At 57.5% G+C, this 16,939-nt stretch overlaps 2 protein-coding genes across 2 annotated transcripts; both read left to right on the top strand.

Annotated features, from left to right (window-relative positions):
- Nucleotides 1-1,271: 1,271 nt before the first annotated feature.
- On the top strand, nucleotides 1,272-10,769 carry LOC116497430 (multidrug and toxin extrusion protein 2-like). Its single transcript, XM_032201168.1, has 17 exons — nucleotides 1,272-1,370; nucleotides 2,805-2,906; nucleotides 3,403-3,471; nucleotides 3,800-3,948; nucleotides 4,355-4,397; nucleotides 5,125-5,169; nucleotides 5,580-5,677; nucleotides 5,912-6,009; nucleotides 6,328-6,441; nucleotides 6,663-6,730; nucleotides 7,199-7,307; nucleotides 7,699-7,774; nucleotides 8,104-8,173; nucleotides 8,817-8,949; nucleotides 9,248-9,342; nucleotides 9,581-9,662; nucleotides 9,990-10,769. Exons 1-17 carry the CDS (start codon nucleotides 1,272-1,274, stop codon nucleotides 10,223-10,225), a joined length of 1,686 nt encoding a protein of 561 aa, XP_032057059.1. The 3' UTR covers nucleotides 10,226-10,769.
- A 778-nt stretch (nucleotides 10,770-11,547) lies between these two features.
- On the top strand, nucleotides 11,548-16,906 carry LOC116497196 (multidrug and toxin extrusion protein 1-like). Its single transcript, XM_032200824.1, has 18 exons — nucleotides 11,548-11,660; nucleotides 11,973-12,152; nucleotides 12,364-12,465; nucleotides 12,677-12,745; nucleotides 12,899-13,047; nucleotides 13,148-13,190; nucleotides 13,284-13,328; nucleotides 13,677-13,774; nucleotides 13,948-14,045; nucleotides 14,537-14,650; nucleotides 14,763-14,830; nucleotides 15,073-15,181; nucleotides 15,297-15,372; nucleotides 15,451-15,520; nucleotides 15,776-15,908; nucleotides 16,196-16,290; nucleotides 16,434-16,581; nucleotides 16,701-16,906. Exons 1-18 carry the CDS (start codon nucleotides 11,580-11,582, stop codon nucleotides 16,904-16,906), a joined length of 1,884 nt encoding a protein of 627 aa, XP_032056715.1. The 5' UTR covers nucleotides 11,548-11,579.
- The last annotated feature ends 33 nt before the right edge of the window (nucleotides 16,907-16,939 follow it).

Below are 16,939 nucleotides of genomic sequence, written 5' to 3'. Positions count from 1 at the left end.
ATTCTGTTTCTTCATAGCTGCCAAAAAAAAATGCTGCCTCGCAGGCAGCACAGACTCCCGCACGAGCACCGAGTGATGTGAACACTGCCTAAGGAAGAGGAAACTGTCCCAGAGTTAAAATAAACTCGGGAACTTCACACTGAGCTTTACATTGTTCTCTCCTCGTTTGTGAAAAGGTTTTGTTGATCGGTGAATGAAAACCTCTGCACTGAAACATGCGTTTCTTAAAGAAATGAATTCGGGGGAGTTTTGCAAGGTGACGTTTCCCCAAAAGTCAGGAGGAACAGGAGGACCAGACCACAACACCCTGTTGTCCTGCAGTGCCTGGGTCTCAACATGGCACATCAAATCCCTGAGGCTGTGACTCACCACCGCTACTGCCCAGCTTTCCATGATGTCACGTTACAGCCGAAGCAGCAAGGGGGGTAAGTGACACATTAACGAGGTTTTACATTTCTGCTTGGTGGCATCACACCCGTAGGGCACTGAGAAAGTGTTTAAGCAGCCCTAAAAGCAAGCCTCACTTTCCACTGTAAAATTCCACACATTGGAAATGGATTTTGTTACAGCTACTTGGTTATGGGCACCTGCGTGGAGGTAAAATCTCACCCAACAGCCCCGATCCTACCCAGAGCAGGGCCCCGTTTCTCACCAGGTGCCGGGCAAACACAGCCACAGGCACCACAGCCCAGAGACGGTCCCACCTTTGAACATTTACACCCCTGCAGCACTGCTGAGGTGTTTCAGCCTGTCTGGTGGACGGGGAATCCCTTTTTTTGGGGGTGATTCCCCTGGTGCCCAGGCTGGCTGGTGAGGTGTCCCTGGGATGGGACAGAGGCAGAGGGGCCATCCCTGGAGGACATGCTGAGCAATCCCTGCCTTGGCTGAGCAAACCTTGCTGGGGGGCTCTCTGCAGACCCATATCCCTCACAGTGTGTGTGACCTCGGGACATTTTTATCAGGCTCCAGCCCTACCCCTGAGCAGGGGGGGCGCAGCCCATGCGTGTCCCCACCCTACAGACGCTGCCTCACAAACCCTCACCCCCCAACCTGAGGGGGGCTCCTCAGCCTCCCCCAAACGCCTCCGCGTTGGAATCCCCTCAGGGGCCCCAACCCCAGCCCCAGCCCCGGCCCCTTCCAGGCCGAGCCGGGCCGGCCCGCACCGCCCCCAGCCGGCACCCCATGGCCCCGGGGGCGGGGAGGCGGCCCGGGCCGTGCCCATAAGGCGGCACCGGAGGCTGAAGGGGGGCTGGAGCTCGGCGGCTGGGCCCATGGCGACGGCAGCGGGGTGGCTGCGGGGAGCCAGGCGCCTCCTCCCCGTGGGTGTCCGGCGGGAGAGCCGGGAGCTGGCCCGGCTGGCGGGGCCGGTGGTGAGAGACGGGGCCTGAGGGGACCGGGGAGGAGGGGGGGGGGGAGATGGAGAGGAACCGGGCGGGTAACGGCGGCGCTGAGGGGAGCGGAGCGAGGCAGGCTCCGAAGGCGGCGTTTTCACCTCGCCTCCCTCATCCTGGCTCGGCTCCGAGCTCTGCAGAAGCGGCTGTGTGCTGCTCTGTACCCAGCAGGCTGGGATTAAAGCGTTAAATCGCCACCGTTTAGCCCTTCGCTGGCACCCGGCTGCTTGCTCGTCCCACAGAGCCAGCGCTGGCTCTGGCAGCCCCTTCCCAGCGTCTCCCTGCCGGGTGCTGGTGGCACAGCCCTCCCTCAGCAGGGTCCTCATCCGAGGGCAGGAACAGCCCCCGGCCTGAAGCCCTGGGACACAAAGCCTTGAGGCTCAAATCTGCTGCTCCGCGTGGTGGCTAAGGACCAGCTGCAGGACAGCGCTGAGATGCCCTCGGTGACATCTCCCAGGGACCTGGTGCGATGGGGCCGCAGAGGAAGTAACGACTGGTTTCTGTTCCTGGAGCAGAACGCGTCAGCCCCAAGTCCCGTGCCCCCAAGTGCTTCTACCTTTGGCACAGTGCTGCTCTGTGGGCGTCGATAACCTCAAAACCAAACCTACAGCTGCCTTCCAGGTGTAGGACGTGGTAGTTCACGCTCGTTTCGTGTCAAACCCCGTGCTGGAGCAATCGTGGTTGTGCAGACCTCTCCTGCGGGGATTACTCACTGCTGAGACATGTCGGGGCCTGAGAGCATCCGTAGGCAGCAGCGGGAGGTCGGGGCAGGAGAAGGTTTTGTTGGGTTTGTCCTCAGACCCCGCAGGAGCTGATTCTCCAGCGGCCTGGGCTTGGGAAAGAAGCGAGAGCAGCCCCATGGTCCCCAGCCATGTCCACAAGTCAGTGGGGCTCTAGCTCTTTGCATCCAGTCCACGCTGTGCTGCAGCTCTGTGCCTCACATGCTGGAGCAGGGCTGTCCTCATGCCAAGGGAAAATGAGGTGGTGAGCACAGTCTCTGCGACAGCATCGCCAAGCCTTGCTGTAGCCCCTGGCAAGGAACGAGCAGGCTGGACTTAGCATCTCTGCAGGAGGAGAGGACAGTGTGGTTTGTGGAGCTGAGCTTTTCCCAGATGCATAGAAGCATTGGGATTTTTTATTTTCTCTCTCTACTCGGTTTTCATGATGGAAAAGAGGCTTTCTAGGGGAGCCATTAAGCCCCAGCTAAACAAAGACATCTGGCAGATTGACTCTGCAACACCAAAATACCATCAGAGGCAGCAGCCGGTGTTGAAAGACAAAGCCACTGAGAGCCTGTGGGAGGCTTACAGCTGCTGGTCCAAACCTGACCAGTCATGGTCCAGCTGCAGGGGAGGGACGGTGCTCATCAGGTCTGGATGGGTGCTCACCTCACCATTCCTCTTCCCCCCCCAGTTTGTAGCCCAGCTGCTGGGGTTCCTGATCAACGTGGTCAGCTCCATATTCTGCGGCCATCTGGGAAAAGCCAAGCTGGACGCCGTGACACTGGCTGTGTCTGTATGTATTACTCTGCTTCTCCTCTGATTTAAAGCATGTAAATAGAGACATCAAAAAAGAAGCCTTGTAGGAATGTTTATCTGATGACCCTGTGTATCAGCACAGCCTGATGCAATGCAAATATTGCATCCACCAAATTGTTCCTTCCTTTGCCCTGAACAGAGGCAGGGGATGAGAGCTGAGCAGTAATGACTGTGCTGGTGCAAGGCCAGCAGCTGGTCAGGGAGCTGGAGCTGCCAGACCTAGGCGTGTGTGTGCTGAGGAGCAGCACTGTTTGTAGTCCTTTAGATACTCATCCCTCGGTAGAGATTCCTTTTCACATCAGAACAGGGAAGAGACTATTTAGGTAACATGAATGTGTTATTTTGAGAAACAGAGAAAGACTGGAAACTTCCCAAAAACCCATAGCTGAACTGTCTCTCCACCCAGCTGGGAGGGACACAGTGCTTAGGGCCAGGTCTTCCCTTGCAACCCAAGTCACTTGTGTCTCCTCCAGGTCATCAATGTGACAGGCATCTCCATCGGTTCTGGTTTGGCCTCAGCATGTGACACACTGATGTCCCAGGTAAGGTGCAGCTCCCCCTTTGTACCTGGTGGGGTTGGGTTGGCGATGTCTCACCTCCTACACAGCGTGGTCTGGGCACAAAGGGTGGGAGGCAAGGGTACAGGCAAGGGATGGATCTGAGATGGGCTCCCTGAGGAGCTTTGCTTGGGTAGCAAAGGGGGGTGCAATCCATCTGAGAAACAGCTAAACCCAACCAGCTTGGTGCTAACCACTCCTGGGAGCAGGGGGGAAAGGTATTTAATCAGTCCATTGTTGTCCCAGTCTTGAGCACTTGCCCAGATCCTTCGGTTCCCCATCTCTCTCACCTTGCTGCTTTGTCCTCACGCAGACATACGGTGGCAAGAACCTGAAGCAGGTGGGCACCATCCTGCAGCGAGGGATCCTCATCCTGCTGCTGTTCTGCTTCCCTTGCTGGGCACTCTTCATCAACACCGAGCGGCTCCTCCTGCTCATCCAGCAGGACCCCGAGGTCTCCAGGTCAGGGGTGAGATTGAATCTGATTCCCCCTCAGCAGCGTGTCAGGTCTCAGCCCTCCAAGCCCTGAAGCCCCTGGGTCAGAACAGGGTGTCATCTGGGACCTTGCTTGCTAGCAGAGCCAACAGAAACCCCCATTAACAGGTTAAAGAGTCCCTGAAGCTTCCCTGGGATTTGAGGCCTCTGTGTCCTCTGCATCTGGAGGACTGCAAGGAGTGCCCATCACCTCTCAGCTTGCTACCAGTGGCAGTGGCTGGTGTATCTCCTCTCTTCCAGACCTCCTGGGCTGGGTATTTGGCTGTGGCTGGGTAGTCTTGAAGTCGAGATGCCATGGAGATCAAATGCAATGCTGCTTGGTTTGGCTCTTGCTTTCCTGTATCCTTAACTGAGTAAACATCTCTCTTTCCAGGTTAACTCAGGTCTACGTGATGATCTTTATTCCAGCTCTTCCTGTAAGTTGCTGCTAAAGCTGTTAGAAGCTCTGTCTCCCTTGGTAACATGGGGAAAGGAGGAAGGGTCCTTGCACTGCGGGTCACAGGGCAGCATGATTTCAGGTTTTACAATGTGCACCTTGATCTTAGGCATTAATGGATGTACACTGGCCAGTGGCTGCTGGACCAACAAACACGCAGCCGTTCATCTTAGTGTGCAGAGGCTTTTACTACAGGCCACGTCTCTGCCCAACAAGTAACAAGCTCTGGACATTGGAACCAGGGGCTGCATGGCTCACTCAGCTCTGTGATAAAGGCTGCAGCTCGCTGTTAGCACATGCAGCCACTGGGCTCTTTGCTGCTTGCTCCCTCTGGAGAGGCTCCTCTAAGTTGGAGCAGTACTCCTGGAGAATAAGTGCCTGTAGGCTAATGCTTTCTGCCAAGGTTTTCAGGCTCTGCTGTCCCATGCTGATAAGGAAGCAAGGGAGATCTCCCACTGGGAGACTGATCTCCGCCTAGCAGGAATGGGAGGTGCCTGTTGTTACTCTTGGCTTGGGCTGCATCCAGTCTCAGACACCAAACTTAACACAGAGCAGAGATGCAGGGTGTCAGGCATCGTGCTGGGCTGTGGCACCCTGACAGGGCCGTGCAAGAGTCCTGGGAAGGACCTAGCTGCAGGTGTTAAACTGTAGCTGGCTGCTGAACCATGGTACGGCACTGCTGATGAAATGAATCCTGACTTTTACAGGCGGCGTTTCTGTACCAGCTGCAGACAAGATATTTACTAAGTCAGGTATTGTGTAACTAACTGGGCTCTGGGCCACGGGTTAAAGGTATTCCTAGCAATATGGGTAAGATTAGGGATCTAAATTCTTCCCGTCGTGGTGAGAGCTGGGCTGAGGAATGTGTGATCCACAGCCTCCAGCTGGCCCTGCAGGACAGGGAGAGCTCATGGGGAACCACCCTTGGGTTGCTCCATTCCCCCACTGCTACCTCCCAGCTCTGCACCAGCTCTTGAGCCCTGCATGCTGCCTTCTGTGTGTCTGACACAGTCCGGCCTTACCTGAAATGAAAGCCACCTTCTTGGCTTTCTCCTTGGACCCTGCTGAAGGTCTCCCTAGTGTTCACTGGGTGGTGGCTGCAGGTTTGGGGGCTTGGATTGTGCTGGGGAAGCAAACTCCAAAGTCTCTCCTTGGCTTCCAGGCGATCATTTTACCTCAGGTGGTGACAGGAATTGCAGCCAACATCCTCAATGTGGCCATGAACGCCTTCTTCCTATATGCACTGAAGCTGGGCATAGTGTAAGTGTGAGCAGAGGTGGTGACAGCCCCTCCCGGGGTGCAGGGGTTTGCTCAGGGCTGTAGGGGTTTGTTTTGAGTGCCCAGTTCTGTAGCACTCTGCCCCCAGCTAACCAGCTTGGAAAGATAAGGCTGGGGGTGATTTGCTTGAGATTTACGTGGGTGGCACCAGGTCCCCTGCTGGAGCTGAGGAGTGGGTGAGGGTGGTGTTTGTAATCTGCCTGTTTCTCTCCCCAGGGGCTCAGCCTGGGCCAACACTGTTTCTCAGTACACCCAGGCCATTCTCCTCTTCCTTTATGTGCGGTGGAAGAAGATCCATGTGGAGACCTGGGGAGGTACTGTTTGTGGGTTGGCTCTTCAAAATACCAGTGTCTGGCCCTGGGGATTTGGCACAGTCACCAGCACCTGAGATGTAGGTCCAACAAAGGAATTACCATCCCCTCACTGTGGGGCGAGGCTGTAGACATGATCCCACGGCCTTTCTGGAGACCCAGCTTAATTCTTGATCACCCTACCTCAGGGATACACGGCAGTACAGCAAGACTGAGCTGATGTGCTGGGAGCCATGGCTGGGATGCTGTCCTGCAGTGTCCAGAAAAGTGTGTGGCTCCCTTTGGGGAATGCACTCACGCTGCTTCACTCCTACCTTGCAGGTTGGACCAGGGACTGCCTCCTGGACTGGGGCTCCTTCATCCAGCTGGCGGTGCCCAGCATGCTCATGATGTGCATTGAGTGGTGGACCTTTGAGATCGGGAGTTTCTTGGCAGGTGAGTCCCAATCCTTGTCGTTTGGTGCAGCCATGCCTGCTCTGGTGGCCACCTCTTGAGTGTGTCCCTCAGCATCTCCTGCCAGCAGCGTCCTTGTCTCCAGGGCTGATTCTGTAGGATGCTGCATCTGTGAGATGGGAACCATGTAGTCACTGCCTCCTTGTCAGCAAAGGAGGAGTTGTAACTCTGACCTAATGAAGGACGTGCTCAATCTTTTCCAGGACTGCTCAGTGTGGTGGAGCTGGGCGCGCAGTCGGTTATCTACGAGCTCTCCTCTGCAGCTTACATGGTAAGGGCTGGGTGCGTTCAACTGGGATCAGCCTGGGAGGATCCCCCAGACAATGGTGCTGCAGACCAAGGCTGGGGAGGGAAGCATGGCAGGAAGCAGGAGTCAGTACCAGGCAGGTGATAACTCTCAAGCCTACCGTGTAGCTGCCAACCAGGGCTGTGCTGGAGATGAAAAATCCCTTTACTGCATTTGCCAGTCTCTGCTCAGAGAATATCCAAAGTCTGCTCATATTGGCATCACTGTGATTGTGTGTGTGTGTGTGTGTGTGACTGCTTCACCAAAGTGGCTGGGTAGGGGGTCTGTTGCAATTCCAGTCTGCTCTGATGCTTCCCAAAAAACTCTGCACATTGGGCAGGGAGCAGTGTGGGGTGGGTGTTAGCACTTTGTCCCAGATTCCCTACTGGGAAGAAGAAAATTTGGTGCAGGCTTTAATTGCCACTCACCCCCTCTTTGTCTCCTGATACTCAGGTGCCTCTGGGCTTCAGCGTGGCTGCGAGTGTCAGAGTGGGCAATGCCTTGGGATCAGGGGATGTAATGCAAGCCAAGACCTCCTGCATCACTGCCCTGCTGTGCACAGGTCAGCCTAAGCCCCTGCGGAGGGGAATAAAAGACAGGTATCAGCACCGGGTTCAGTTCACCTCTCACAGGGCTGGGGACACCCCACCAGCAACCCCAACCCACTTGTTTGGGCAGGGTGAGACCCTGGCTCTTCTGCTCTGTTAGGAACCTGGCGCAAAGGCTCCAGTAGTGGAAAAAATGCAATTTAGCATTCTGTTTTCCACCTCCAGAAGGTGGATGGAGCATCTGGGCAGAAAATGGGGAAAACAGACTTGTCCTCTACTGCAGTGACAGCTGGAGGTCAGCCAAGCCTGGTTCCTATCACATGAAGCCCCCGAGGTCTGGGCCTGACCAGGAGCAGGACATGCTGCCTTTGAGGCAAGCTGTTTGATTATTTCTTTTCCTTGCAGAAGTTCTTGCTGTGGTGGTTGCAACATTACTGGGAACCCTAAAGGACGTGGTGGGCTACATCTTTACCAATGACAAGTGAGTTAACAGCTTTCTTTTGAGTATTGATAACTTTCCAGAGAATGCGATGTGCCCCAGAAGCAGCTCAGAGGGACCTGAGGGATAGAGTTCATAAACGTCCATCTGGCAAATGTGTTCCCCAAAGGTTTCTCCTCACCACCAGGTGTCAGTGGGCAGCGTGGATGCTGCTGAGGGTGGGACAATACCATACCCAAGCTGTGTGCGCTCCCCACGTCTTGTGGGCTGGGAGCAGGCATCACAGCTGGCCAGGAGATGCGTCAGAACCAGAATGTCTTGAGATCAGACCATGCTGCTTTCCTTGATCAGTACATACATCTTCTCCACAGGGAGATTGTTACCTTGGTGTCCAAAGTGATGATCATCTTTGCTCCGTTCCACTTGTTTGATGCAGCAGCAGTGAGTATTCCAGCACATAGAGTGATCTCTCTTTGTAGATTGGGGTGCAGCGGAGACTGCAAAGCTGATTTCAGCTCTCTCTTGATCTGTTAAAGTGATACAGAGAAGCAAACTGAAAAACTGTCACAGCAGCTACTTGAATTAGCTGTAGCATCTCGGTGTCCCTTGTGCTTGCAGATGCCCACTGGCATTGCTGCAGAACTGCCCAGTTTTTCCTCTTTTCCTCCCATCAAGCCTTCAGCTTTTTACTAGTTTTTCAGAGCAAAACAAGCAAACTTGTGACATCTCTGAAGATCCAGCTCTCACAGCACAGTGGCAGTCCTCATACAACTCATTAGACAGCAATGCCAGTCTGCTTTCTTCTGTCATGTCCCTGGGAGGGAGATGTAGGCAGTGTGGACAGCACGGTGAAGTCTGCTGCTTGCCCCTCGGTGCCTGCAGATGGCTCCGTGCTCTGTGCCTGGCTCAGCAGCCGGGAGGAGAGGAAACTTGCACCATGCTGTCTGTGACCTGGTTTTGGTCCCTCTGGGCTCTGTGGGACGGTTCCTGGGGCTCCCGTTTTTGCAGGGCTGTGCTAAAACCCCAGCTGCCCTGTGGTGGTACCAGCTATGACACGTGTTCACCTTCTGCCTGCTTTCCTTAGGCGACCTGCGGCGGTGTGCTGAGAGGCACAGGGAAGCAGAAGCTGGGTGCCATCGCCAATGCTGTCGGCTATTACGCCATCGGCATGCCCATCGGCATCTCGCTGATGTTTGCGGCCAAGATGGGGGTGTTAGGTAGGTGCATCCTGCGTCTGGCAGCGGGAGCCTGGCCGGGTAGGAGCTGCTGGGCCAAACCCTGCACCCTGGGCAAAGGTTCAGCCCTGGGACTGGAGAGCCTCCCTCGGGTCGGTGGGGCTGAAGTACACACTGACGTGTTTTGCTGAGGCAGGCTCTGTGCTGTCTCTAGCAAATGGGGGAAAATCAGAGCTAGGATGATGATCTCACCCCACTGAAATCCTAGTGCATTTTAGCAGTGATCGGCAAAAGCTGGGTTTCCTCAAGCCCTTGCTAAAATACCTCTCCCTTCTTGCAGGGCTATGGGTGGGGATGATCGTTTGCATCTCCTTGCAATCCCTCTCCTTCTCAGCGTTCGTCATGCGCATGGATTGGAAGAAAGCTGCAGAAGAGGTGAGACTGGTGCTTTCCTGCAGCAACTCTTCAAAGGTGTTAGGCCGGCTCCTGCCCCAGTATGGTACAGCTGTCTGGGGGGGAGCAAAGTGACACAGGATCTGGCAGTGCTGTAGCACAGGAGTAGTTCGGTGCTGAGCATGGTTTCTTTGGGAGGGTGGAGGAAGGAGGCTCTGGTTTGCTTGGCTGGGCAGCACATCTCTGCTCTGAGAACAACAACTCTTCAACGTGTTTTTAGGCTCAGATCCGAGCTGGACTGAAGAAACAGCTAGAAGATGTGAACTCCAATGGCACAGCTGCTAACAAAACATCTGCTGTGGGTATGTAACCAGGCCTGACAACAGGGAGGGAGCCCCAATTCTCCACCCATCCCTTCCTCTCATTCAGGGTCATGCCAGTGGTGTCTCTCCTGTCAGCCCCTATGGCTGGAGAGGGCACAGTATCTGGCACTGGTCCCCATTACCTTTGTCACCACCCTGTCTGCTCCAGGGAAGAGCCAGAGCACACCTGTCCCTGTGCTGCTGCACGTCCCAGTGTTCGTGAGCCTTGAGGGAGGACTCTCAGGACTGTCACTGGTGCTTGCAGCTTCACATTGGGAGCTGATTTTGCAGCTTGGCTTCCCTCCCACACTTACCTCTCTTGCCCAGATTACATCTCCGTGGACACAGACACTGTAGACACCGTGGTACTGCCTGACAGCGTGGTGGGAGGCGAGAGGCACCCCGACCACGAGCTCATCACACAAGAGGAACCTGCGGCCATCCCTACTCCTCCTCCTGTGGCGTGGAGGGCCCTGATCATCCGCCGGGTGCTGGCTGCTGCTGCTGCCCTCGCTGTGCTGCTGGCGGGCGTGCTGGTGCGGCTCCTGACCACTAACAGCTAGAGGCAGCACCAGTGTGCCACGGAGAAACTGGCTGCGTGTGCAGGAGGGCAGGTGGGAATGTCCTAGGGGGACGGTGTGGGAAGGGATTCCCCCCTCAGCACCTGGTTAGAGACACTTTGCTCCATGGCTGGTTAACTGAAACTGTCTTATGCTACATCCGTAGCTCTTAAAGGAGGGGAGTGTGCAGTACCTGGGCTGGAGGTGCTTCAGAGCTTCTCCAGCACTGCCTGGGGGGCGTCACTTGGATGAGGCTGGCCAGGGATAGAGACAGGGACCTTGTGATGCTTCCTCCTTGCTGGGAGCATTTGTCCTCGGCATTTGCTAATGGCAGAGGCTTGTGCTGCCTGCACAGCACCATCCCTCACCCACCAACCTGTGCCCGGATCTCGGTGCATCAGAGCCCACTCTCTGTTGCCGCAGCAGTGCTGTGCAAGGCCAACTGTGGTGGAAAAGGGCTGACCTCTCTGCCAGGTCTCTGACTTTGCTCTACCGGGTATGTGACAGGCACAGGGCCTAAATCAGCTCCTTGCACTTTTGTAATGTGGGCTTTTAATATAATAAAGTTTTCTGAATAAACATCTTGCTGTTAATGTGGTATGAACATGACCTGGGTGGGTCACTAGCACATCCAAGCTATCAGCACAGAGACACAGGTCGAGGTGGTACTGAATGACCACTTTTCATGAGAACAGCCTTAAAAGCACCCTCAAACTCCTGGTCCTGGGTGGTGAAGCTGACTCTGGCCACAGGGTCCTCACGCACTGCCAGCCCCCTGACACTTACACCAAGCCCTGTCCCATGTTCCTGCTCTTACCTGGAGCTGCGTGGAGCAGCGATGCTGTGGGTTTTGCAGCACAGCCGGTGCTCAGAGATGAGTACCGCATCCAGTGGAGGATGGCATCACCCGTCGGGCTGCACTGGGTGCCTGTGGATGGAGAGAAGGGGTCAGGCAGGAGGTCAGAGCAGGTGGTAACCACGATCCTGCTGTGCCCAGGTGTTGCAGGTTGCAGCAGGCTGGGCCCTGCTCGTAGTTCTGGCAGCACAGCCCAGGAGAGCGGGACAGCCCCTTGCTCTGCCACATGGGCATGGAGCCCCCAGCCTCTCTGTCCCAGAGAGGGTCTGCACACACGGTGACAGCTTCTGAGTCCCCCCAGTTCCCTGCGCCGGGCCAAGGCAGGATGCTATATTTGGCCTGGCGGAGTGGTGACGGTGAAATCTGACGCTGCCGTGCTGTGCGAGGCCGACAGCTGGAGCCAATGGGGCCGGCTTGTCTTGGCCACCTCCGCTGGGATGAGAGGGGCCCAGCAACTGCTGGTGAAGCACTCGGAGTCAGGACCTGACAGCGGACGGACCCATGAACCCTCCATCTCCGCTGGAAGAGGAGGACGACCGTCTTGCTCACCAGCCAGCGGAGCCACAGCAGAGCAGGAGCAGGGTATGAGTGCTCACGGGGGCGATTTGGGAAGTCTGAGTCCCCACACCAGCTTGGGGCAGGCAGCGAGCACCTTGCACTGCACGCCTGGGCTCCTCCGCACTGCCTGCGGTGGGACGCAGGCTCCGTGCTGCTCACAGCCCCGTGCCCTGCCCCTGCCCCTGCTCCCCATCGCTGCCAGCCGCAGGGCACACGCAGCCAGCTCGCCTGGCTGAAGTTCACGCCCCGGGTTACACATTGCTCACCCTGGAGGAGCCGTGGCACCCGGCGGTGTTAACAGAGCACGGAGGAAGGGGTCGTTTCACTCCCCGGCAGAGCGGCAGCATGAAGCGGGCGAGCCTCCCGGAGGAGAATGCCTTCAGCGAGCCCATAGCCACCGGGCAGCACGCGCTCCCGGCCGGGGGCTGCGGGAAGAAACGCCGCTGGCTTCAGCACCTGATCCCGGACAACTTCTGGGAGGACGCAAAGAAGCTGCTGGTACTGGCGGGGCCGCTGGTAAGGACCCTGGGAGGCGAGCACCAGGGCTGCACTGACCACAGCCCGACACAACAAGGAGCAGGGAACTCAGCCAGCGGAGCCTTCCAACAGCTCCTGGATGAGATGGACCCCGAGGGCTGCTAAATACACTGCCCTCCTGTCCCCTAGCCCTGAGGTGTCCCCCGCAGAGCCACCCCTGCTCACCTCCGCCTCTTCTCTCCGCGCTCAGATCCTGATCCAGCTGATGATTTTCCTGATACACCTCGTCAGCTCCATATTCTGCGGCCACCTGGGCAAGGTCGAGCTGGCCTCCGTCACGCTGGCCATCGCGGTAAGAGCGTTGTGGGGCTGCCCAGGAGCTGGGTACCAGCCCTGACCCCACTGATGCTGGGGTGGGATATGGGGACAGAGCTGGGGCTGCCTGTGACCTGTAGGGACAGAGGAGACTTCACACTTCTCTCTTTCCTTTTAACTGCTCTCCCTCTTTCCCTACTGGAAAGCCTTAAATACTCCCCATTCTCATTTTTTATTCCCTTTTCCAGGTTATAAATGTTACTGCCATCTCTGTAGGATATGGTTTGTCTTCAGCATGTGACACCTTGATATCACAGGTGGGTAATGCTGCCGCTTGCCCTAAAGACACGGGGTTTCTGGCATCACCAGGCACTGCAGAGCCCCAGCAGCCACCCCATAAGAGGGAGTGCTGAGCTCCCAAGGAAATTCCCAGTCCTTCCCAGCACTCACTGCCTTCCTCTCTCCTGCAGACCTATGGCAGCAAGAACCTGCTGCGCGTGGGGGTGATCCTGCAGCGTGCCACCCTCATCCTCCTGCTCTGCTGCTTCCCCTGCTGCGCCATCCTCATCAACATCGAGCAGCTCCTGCTTCTCCTCCACCAGGACCCCGAGGTCTCCAGGTCAGGTGGCCTCCAGGGGACCCTGCTTTGTCCCTCCCCAGCATGACGGGGAGATGGTGGCCGTGGTCCCTTGCTGACCGTGGCTCTCGTGCACCCCCAGGTTAACCCAGCTCTACGTGATGGCGTTTGTCCCTGCTCTCCCGGTAAGTCCTGGGTGCTGGCCACACATTTTCCACCACTGTACCCCATCCCATGCTCAGAAGCAGCCCTGGCTCATGCCCCCCTTTGCTTTCCAGGCGGTTTTTCTGTACAACCTGGAGACAAGGTACCTGCAGAACCAGGTGGGTCCCACAGCCCCGAGCCCATGGAGGATCCTCCCGGCTCAGGGATCCCCTCAACCACACGTGGATTTTCATCCACGCCACTCCCCATGGCAAGGCAGCATTTGTCCAAGGCCCCACGGAGCAGCTCTGCCCTGGAGATCACCCCATCACACAGAAAACTGCATTCCTCTGCCTGATGGACATCCCTTCCCACGTCCCCACGTTGAGATTTTACCTTCAAAGCTCTCATTTTCCGAGCTGGAGACAACATCAGAAGTTTCCCCCCTCTGGCTGTGAAAGCTGAGGGACTGGGGCTGGCGAGGGTGTCCCTGCAGCTGCTGCAGCCCTGTCCCCTCCTGCTTGCAGATGATCATGTGGCCCCTGGTGCTGAGCGGGATCGTCGGCAACATCGTCAACGTGATCGCCAACTGCGTCTTCCTCTACGTGTTCCACCTGGGAATCACGTGAGTAGTGCCCCTAGGGGTAAAAAGGACACAAAAAAAGTGATTTTGTGGGGAAATCAGCACCGCCAGCTGCAGCTGCTGCTCATGGGGCGTGGTGGGACGCTAGGTTCCAGCACCCTGCTCCCGGGGAGGTGTGAGTGTGATGCCAACGACCGCTCTCGTTTCCTTTCCAGGGGCTCTGCCTGGGCCAACACTGTTGCTCAGTATTCTCAAACCATTTTCTTGTTCCTGTATATTGTAGGCAAGAAGCTCCACGTGAAGACGTGGGGAGGTAAGGCAGCGCTGACCGCTTCCTGCTTTATGTGCGCACGGTTCCTAAATCTTCCAGCACTTCTTTTGAGTGACTGCTGGTAGTCCTGGAGGGGAAACATTAACCCCAGCCCAGGAACGCAGAGCCGCTTCGGTGGCAGCTCGTCATGTGAGCGCTGGCAGGGCACGGCGCAGTAATCATTAATTCTGGAGGAAGGAAACCTCCTGCCGAGGTGTTGAGGGTTCAGCCCCAAAGCCGGATGAGCACAGACCTAGGCACGAAGTTGTCCTCAGATGCTCTGCTCCAGGAGGGCTGAGCTGAGCGTTGCACTGCTCCGCTCCATCAGCAGAGCTCCTGAGTGCCTGCTCTGTGGCTGGAGGTGCCATGAAGCCCATGGGTGTTGTGCTGGGGATCTGCAAACGGGTGCTGGTGCAAGTGGTGTGTCCGGCTGCCTCGGGCACCCTTGGCACTCTTTGCCACTCTGGTCTCCATCGGGTGTCTCTGCTCCGCAGGCTGGTCCAGCGAGTGCCTGCTGGAGTGGGACAGCTTCACCTCCTTGGCCATCCCCAGCATGCTCATGATGTGCATCGAGTGGTGGACCTACGAAATCGGGAGTTTCTTGATAGGTCAGCGGGGAGGGGGGCTGCCAGGGTGCGATGGGGCACCACAGGCAGCGCAGGGGCTGAGGCAGCACTTTTGGGGGTGCCTGAACCCGGCGCTGAGCCCTCCTGCCCCCAGGGCTGCTGAGCGTGGTGGAGCTCTCGGCGCAGTCCATCATCTACGAGGTGTCCGTCGTCGCCTACATGGTAAGGGCTGGGGGTTTTAGTCCAGACCAGGTTCCCTAAGGGCAGTCCCAGCATGGACTCAGAGCCAAAATCAGCTCCAGCTGACTCCGCTCTCCACATCTCCCCCCTCCATACTCTCTCCTTGCTCCTGCCTCCCCCTCCCACAGAGACATCCTAAATTAAACCCTGCTCTCCGTCCCCCCTTGCTGCTGCTGCTGTCGCTGTGTTGGCCCCATTACCTGGCCAAAACCCTGTGGTTGCAGATCCCCCTGGGGCTCGGCACGGCTGCCAGCGTGCAGGTGGGGAACGCACTGGGTGCCGGCGACGTCGAGACGTCCAAGAGGGCCTCCTCCACCAGCCTGCTCTGCACAGGTCAGGGCTGCGCCGCGGCAGCAGGTGGTGGTGTCATCCCCTGATCTTTCCCTCCACCTGCTCCGTGCTCCCCGTTGCTGTCAGGATGCTCCCAGCTCTTGGTTCTGTTTTCCAGGGTTCTTTTGCGTAGCCATGGGGGCTATTTTAGCTGCCACAAAGGACGTGCTGGGATATATCTTTACCAGCGACAAGTGAGTGTCCCCAGCTCCTGGCCCTGGCGCACGGATGTTTGTTCCTAAAAGCGACCGCTGGCTCTTCTCTGTCCCCAGGGAGATCGTTGACTTGGTGGCCTGGGTCCTGCCTGTCTACGTCGTCTTCCATTTGTTCGAAGCCATGTGTGTAAGTCCCCAGGGACACTGCTACTGTCACTAGGGGACCTCGGAGTTGAGAATCAACTACCCAGGAGTACCCATCAGAAAACCCCAAGCTCATGTAAAGATGCTAGCCCTCAGGATGGGGCAGGGACACAGAAATAACCATCAGAGGCAGGGGAAGCCTTGTCCTCAGGGTCTGTCCAGCACGCTGGGGCAGCACAGGCCTGAATTCAGCCCCAGATGCACCACATGGCCCCAGCCCCACTCCTTCTTTTCACAGGGTGCCTGCAGTGGGGTGCTCAGAGGCATAGGCAAGCAGAAATTCGGCGCCATCCTCAATGCCGTGAGCTACTACGGCATGGGCCTGCCCCTGGCAGTCGTGCTGCTCTTCGTGGCCAGGATCGGTGTCATAGGTACAAACCCCTGGGGTGGGAAGCTCTGCACCCCCAAAATCCTCTCCTCTTGGATGGATGTGGCTCCCCCTGCACTGCTGACAGCTTGCTATGACCCCTGCCTGGCTCTGCAGGGCACACTGGGGCGGACTGGGATGGTCCCTGTAACTGCTGGGAGCCCTAAATCACACTGGGGAAAAGCATTTCTGCTGGGCAGCCCCATCCCAATGCCCCTGCTGACCTCAGTGATATCCCCGTTGGGTTTGCCCGGCGGTGGTGCCCGGCTGACACCGGCGTACCCTCGGCAGGGCTGTGGCTCAGCATGCTGGTCTGTGTCTCCATGCTCTGCACCTGCTTCATCGTCTACATCTCCCGCATGGACTGGAGGAAGGCTGCCGAGGAGGTAACCGCACACCACAGCAGCATGCCCACCCCACCGGATGGTCCCTGCCAGCCTCGCTGTGCTCGCAGCGGGCTGGGATAGCAAAACCCAGGGTTCTGCATCTGGGACCACGGCCATTTCCCTGTGCTCGGCTGTCCCCCCAGGCTCAGCACCGTGCAGGAGTGACCCCGCGGCCACCAGAGGAGCCACAACCAGGCCCCGAGCCTCCCAGCAAGGCGCTGCCCTCTGGTACAGGACCAACCCCACCGCCCCACGCTCACCTCCCAGCCGCTGCAGTGCGGGGCTGCGTAGGTACGGCTGAGGGCTGGGGCTGTCCGCATGCCTGCGGTGCTCGTACAATGCTGTCAGACCTCAGGCAAAACCCTCAAAGCCCAGAAGCCCTCGCTGACCCCATCCCCTTCTTGTTGCAGCGGGGGTGGAAGCGCAGAACGGCGTGGTGCTCACGGCCATCACCAGGCTGGAGGGAGCCACCTTCCAGCCGGAGCCCCAGGGAGAGCCACCGGGCAGCACCATGTCCACCAAGGAGCTGATCGTCCGGCGCGGGCTGGCAGTGGCCGCGGCCATCACCGTGCTTGCGCTCGGCATCGTAATAAAGCTCATGACCAGCAAACACTGACTTGCACCTGGGACTCCAGGGACTTTGGGGACG

Source organism: Aythya fuligula, chromosome 20 (genome assembly GCF_009819795.1).
Source record: "Aythya fuligula isolate bAytFul2 chromosome 20, bAytFul2.pri, whole genome shotgun sequence".
Lineage (NCBI taxonomy): Eukaryota > Metazoa > Chordata > Aves > Anseriformes > Anatidae > Aythya > Aythya fuligula.
This window is presented reverse-complemented; position numbering and strand designations above follow the sequence as displayed.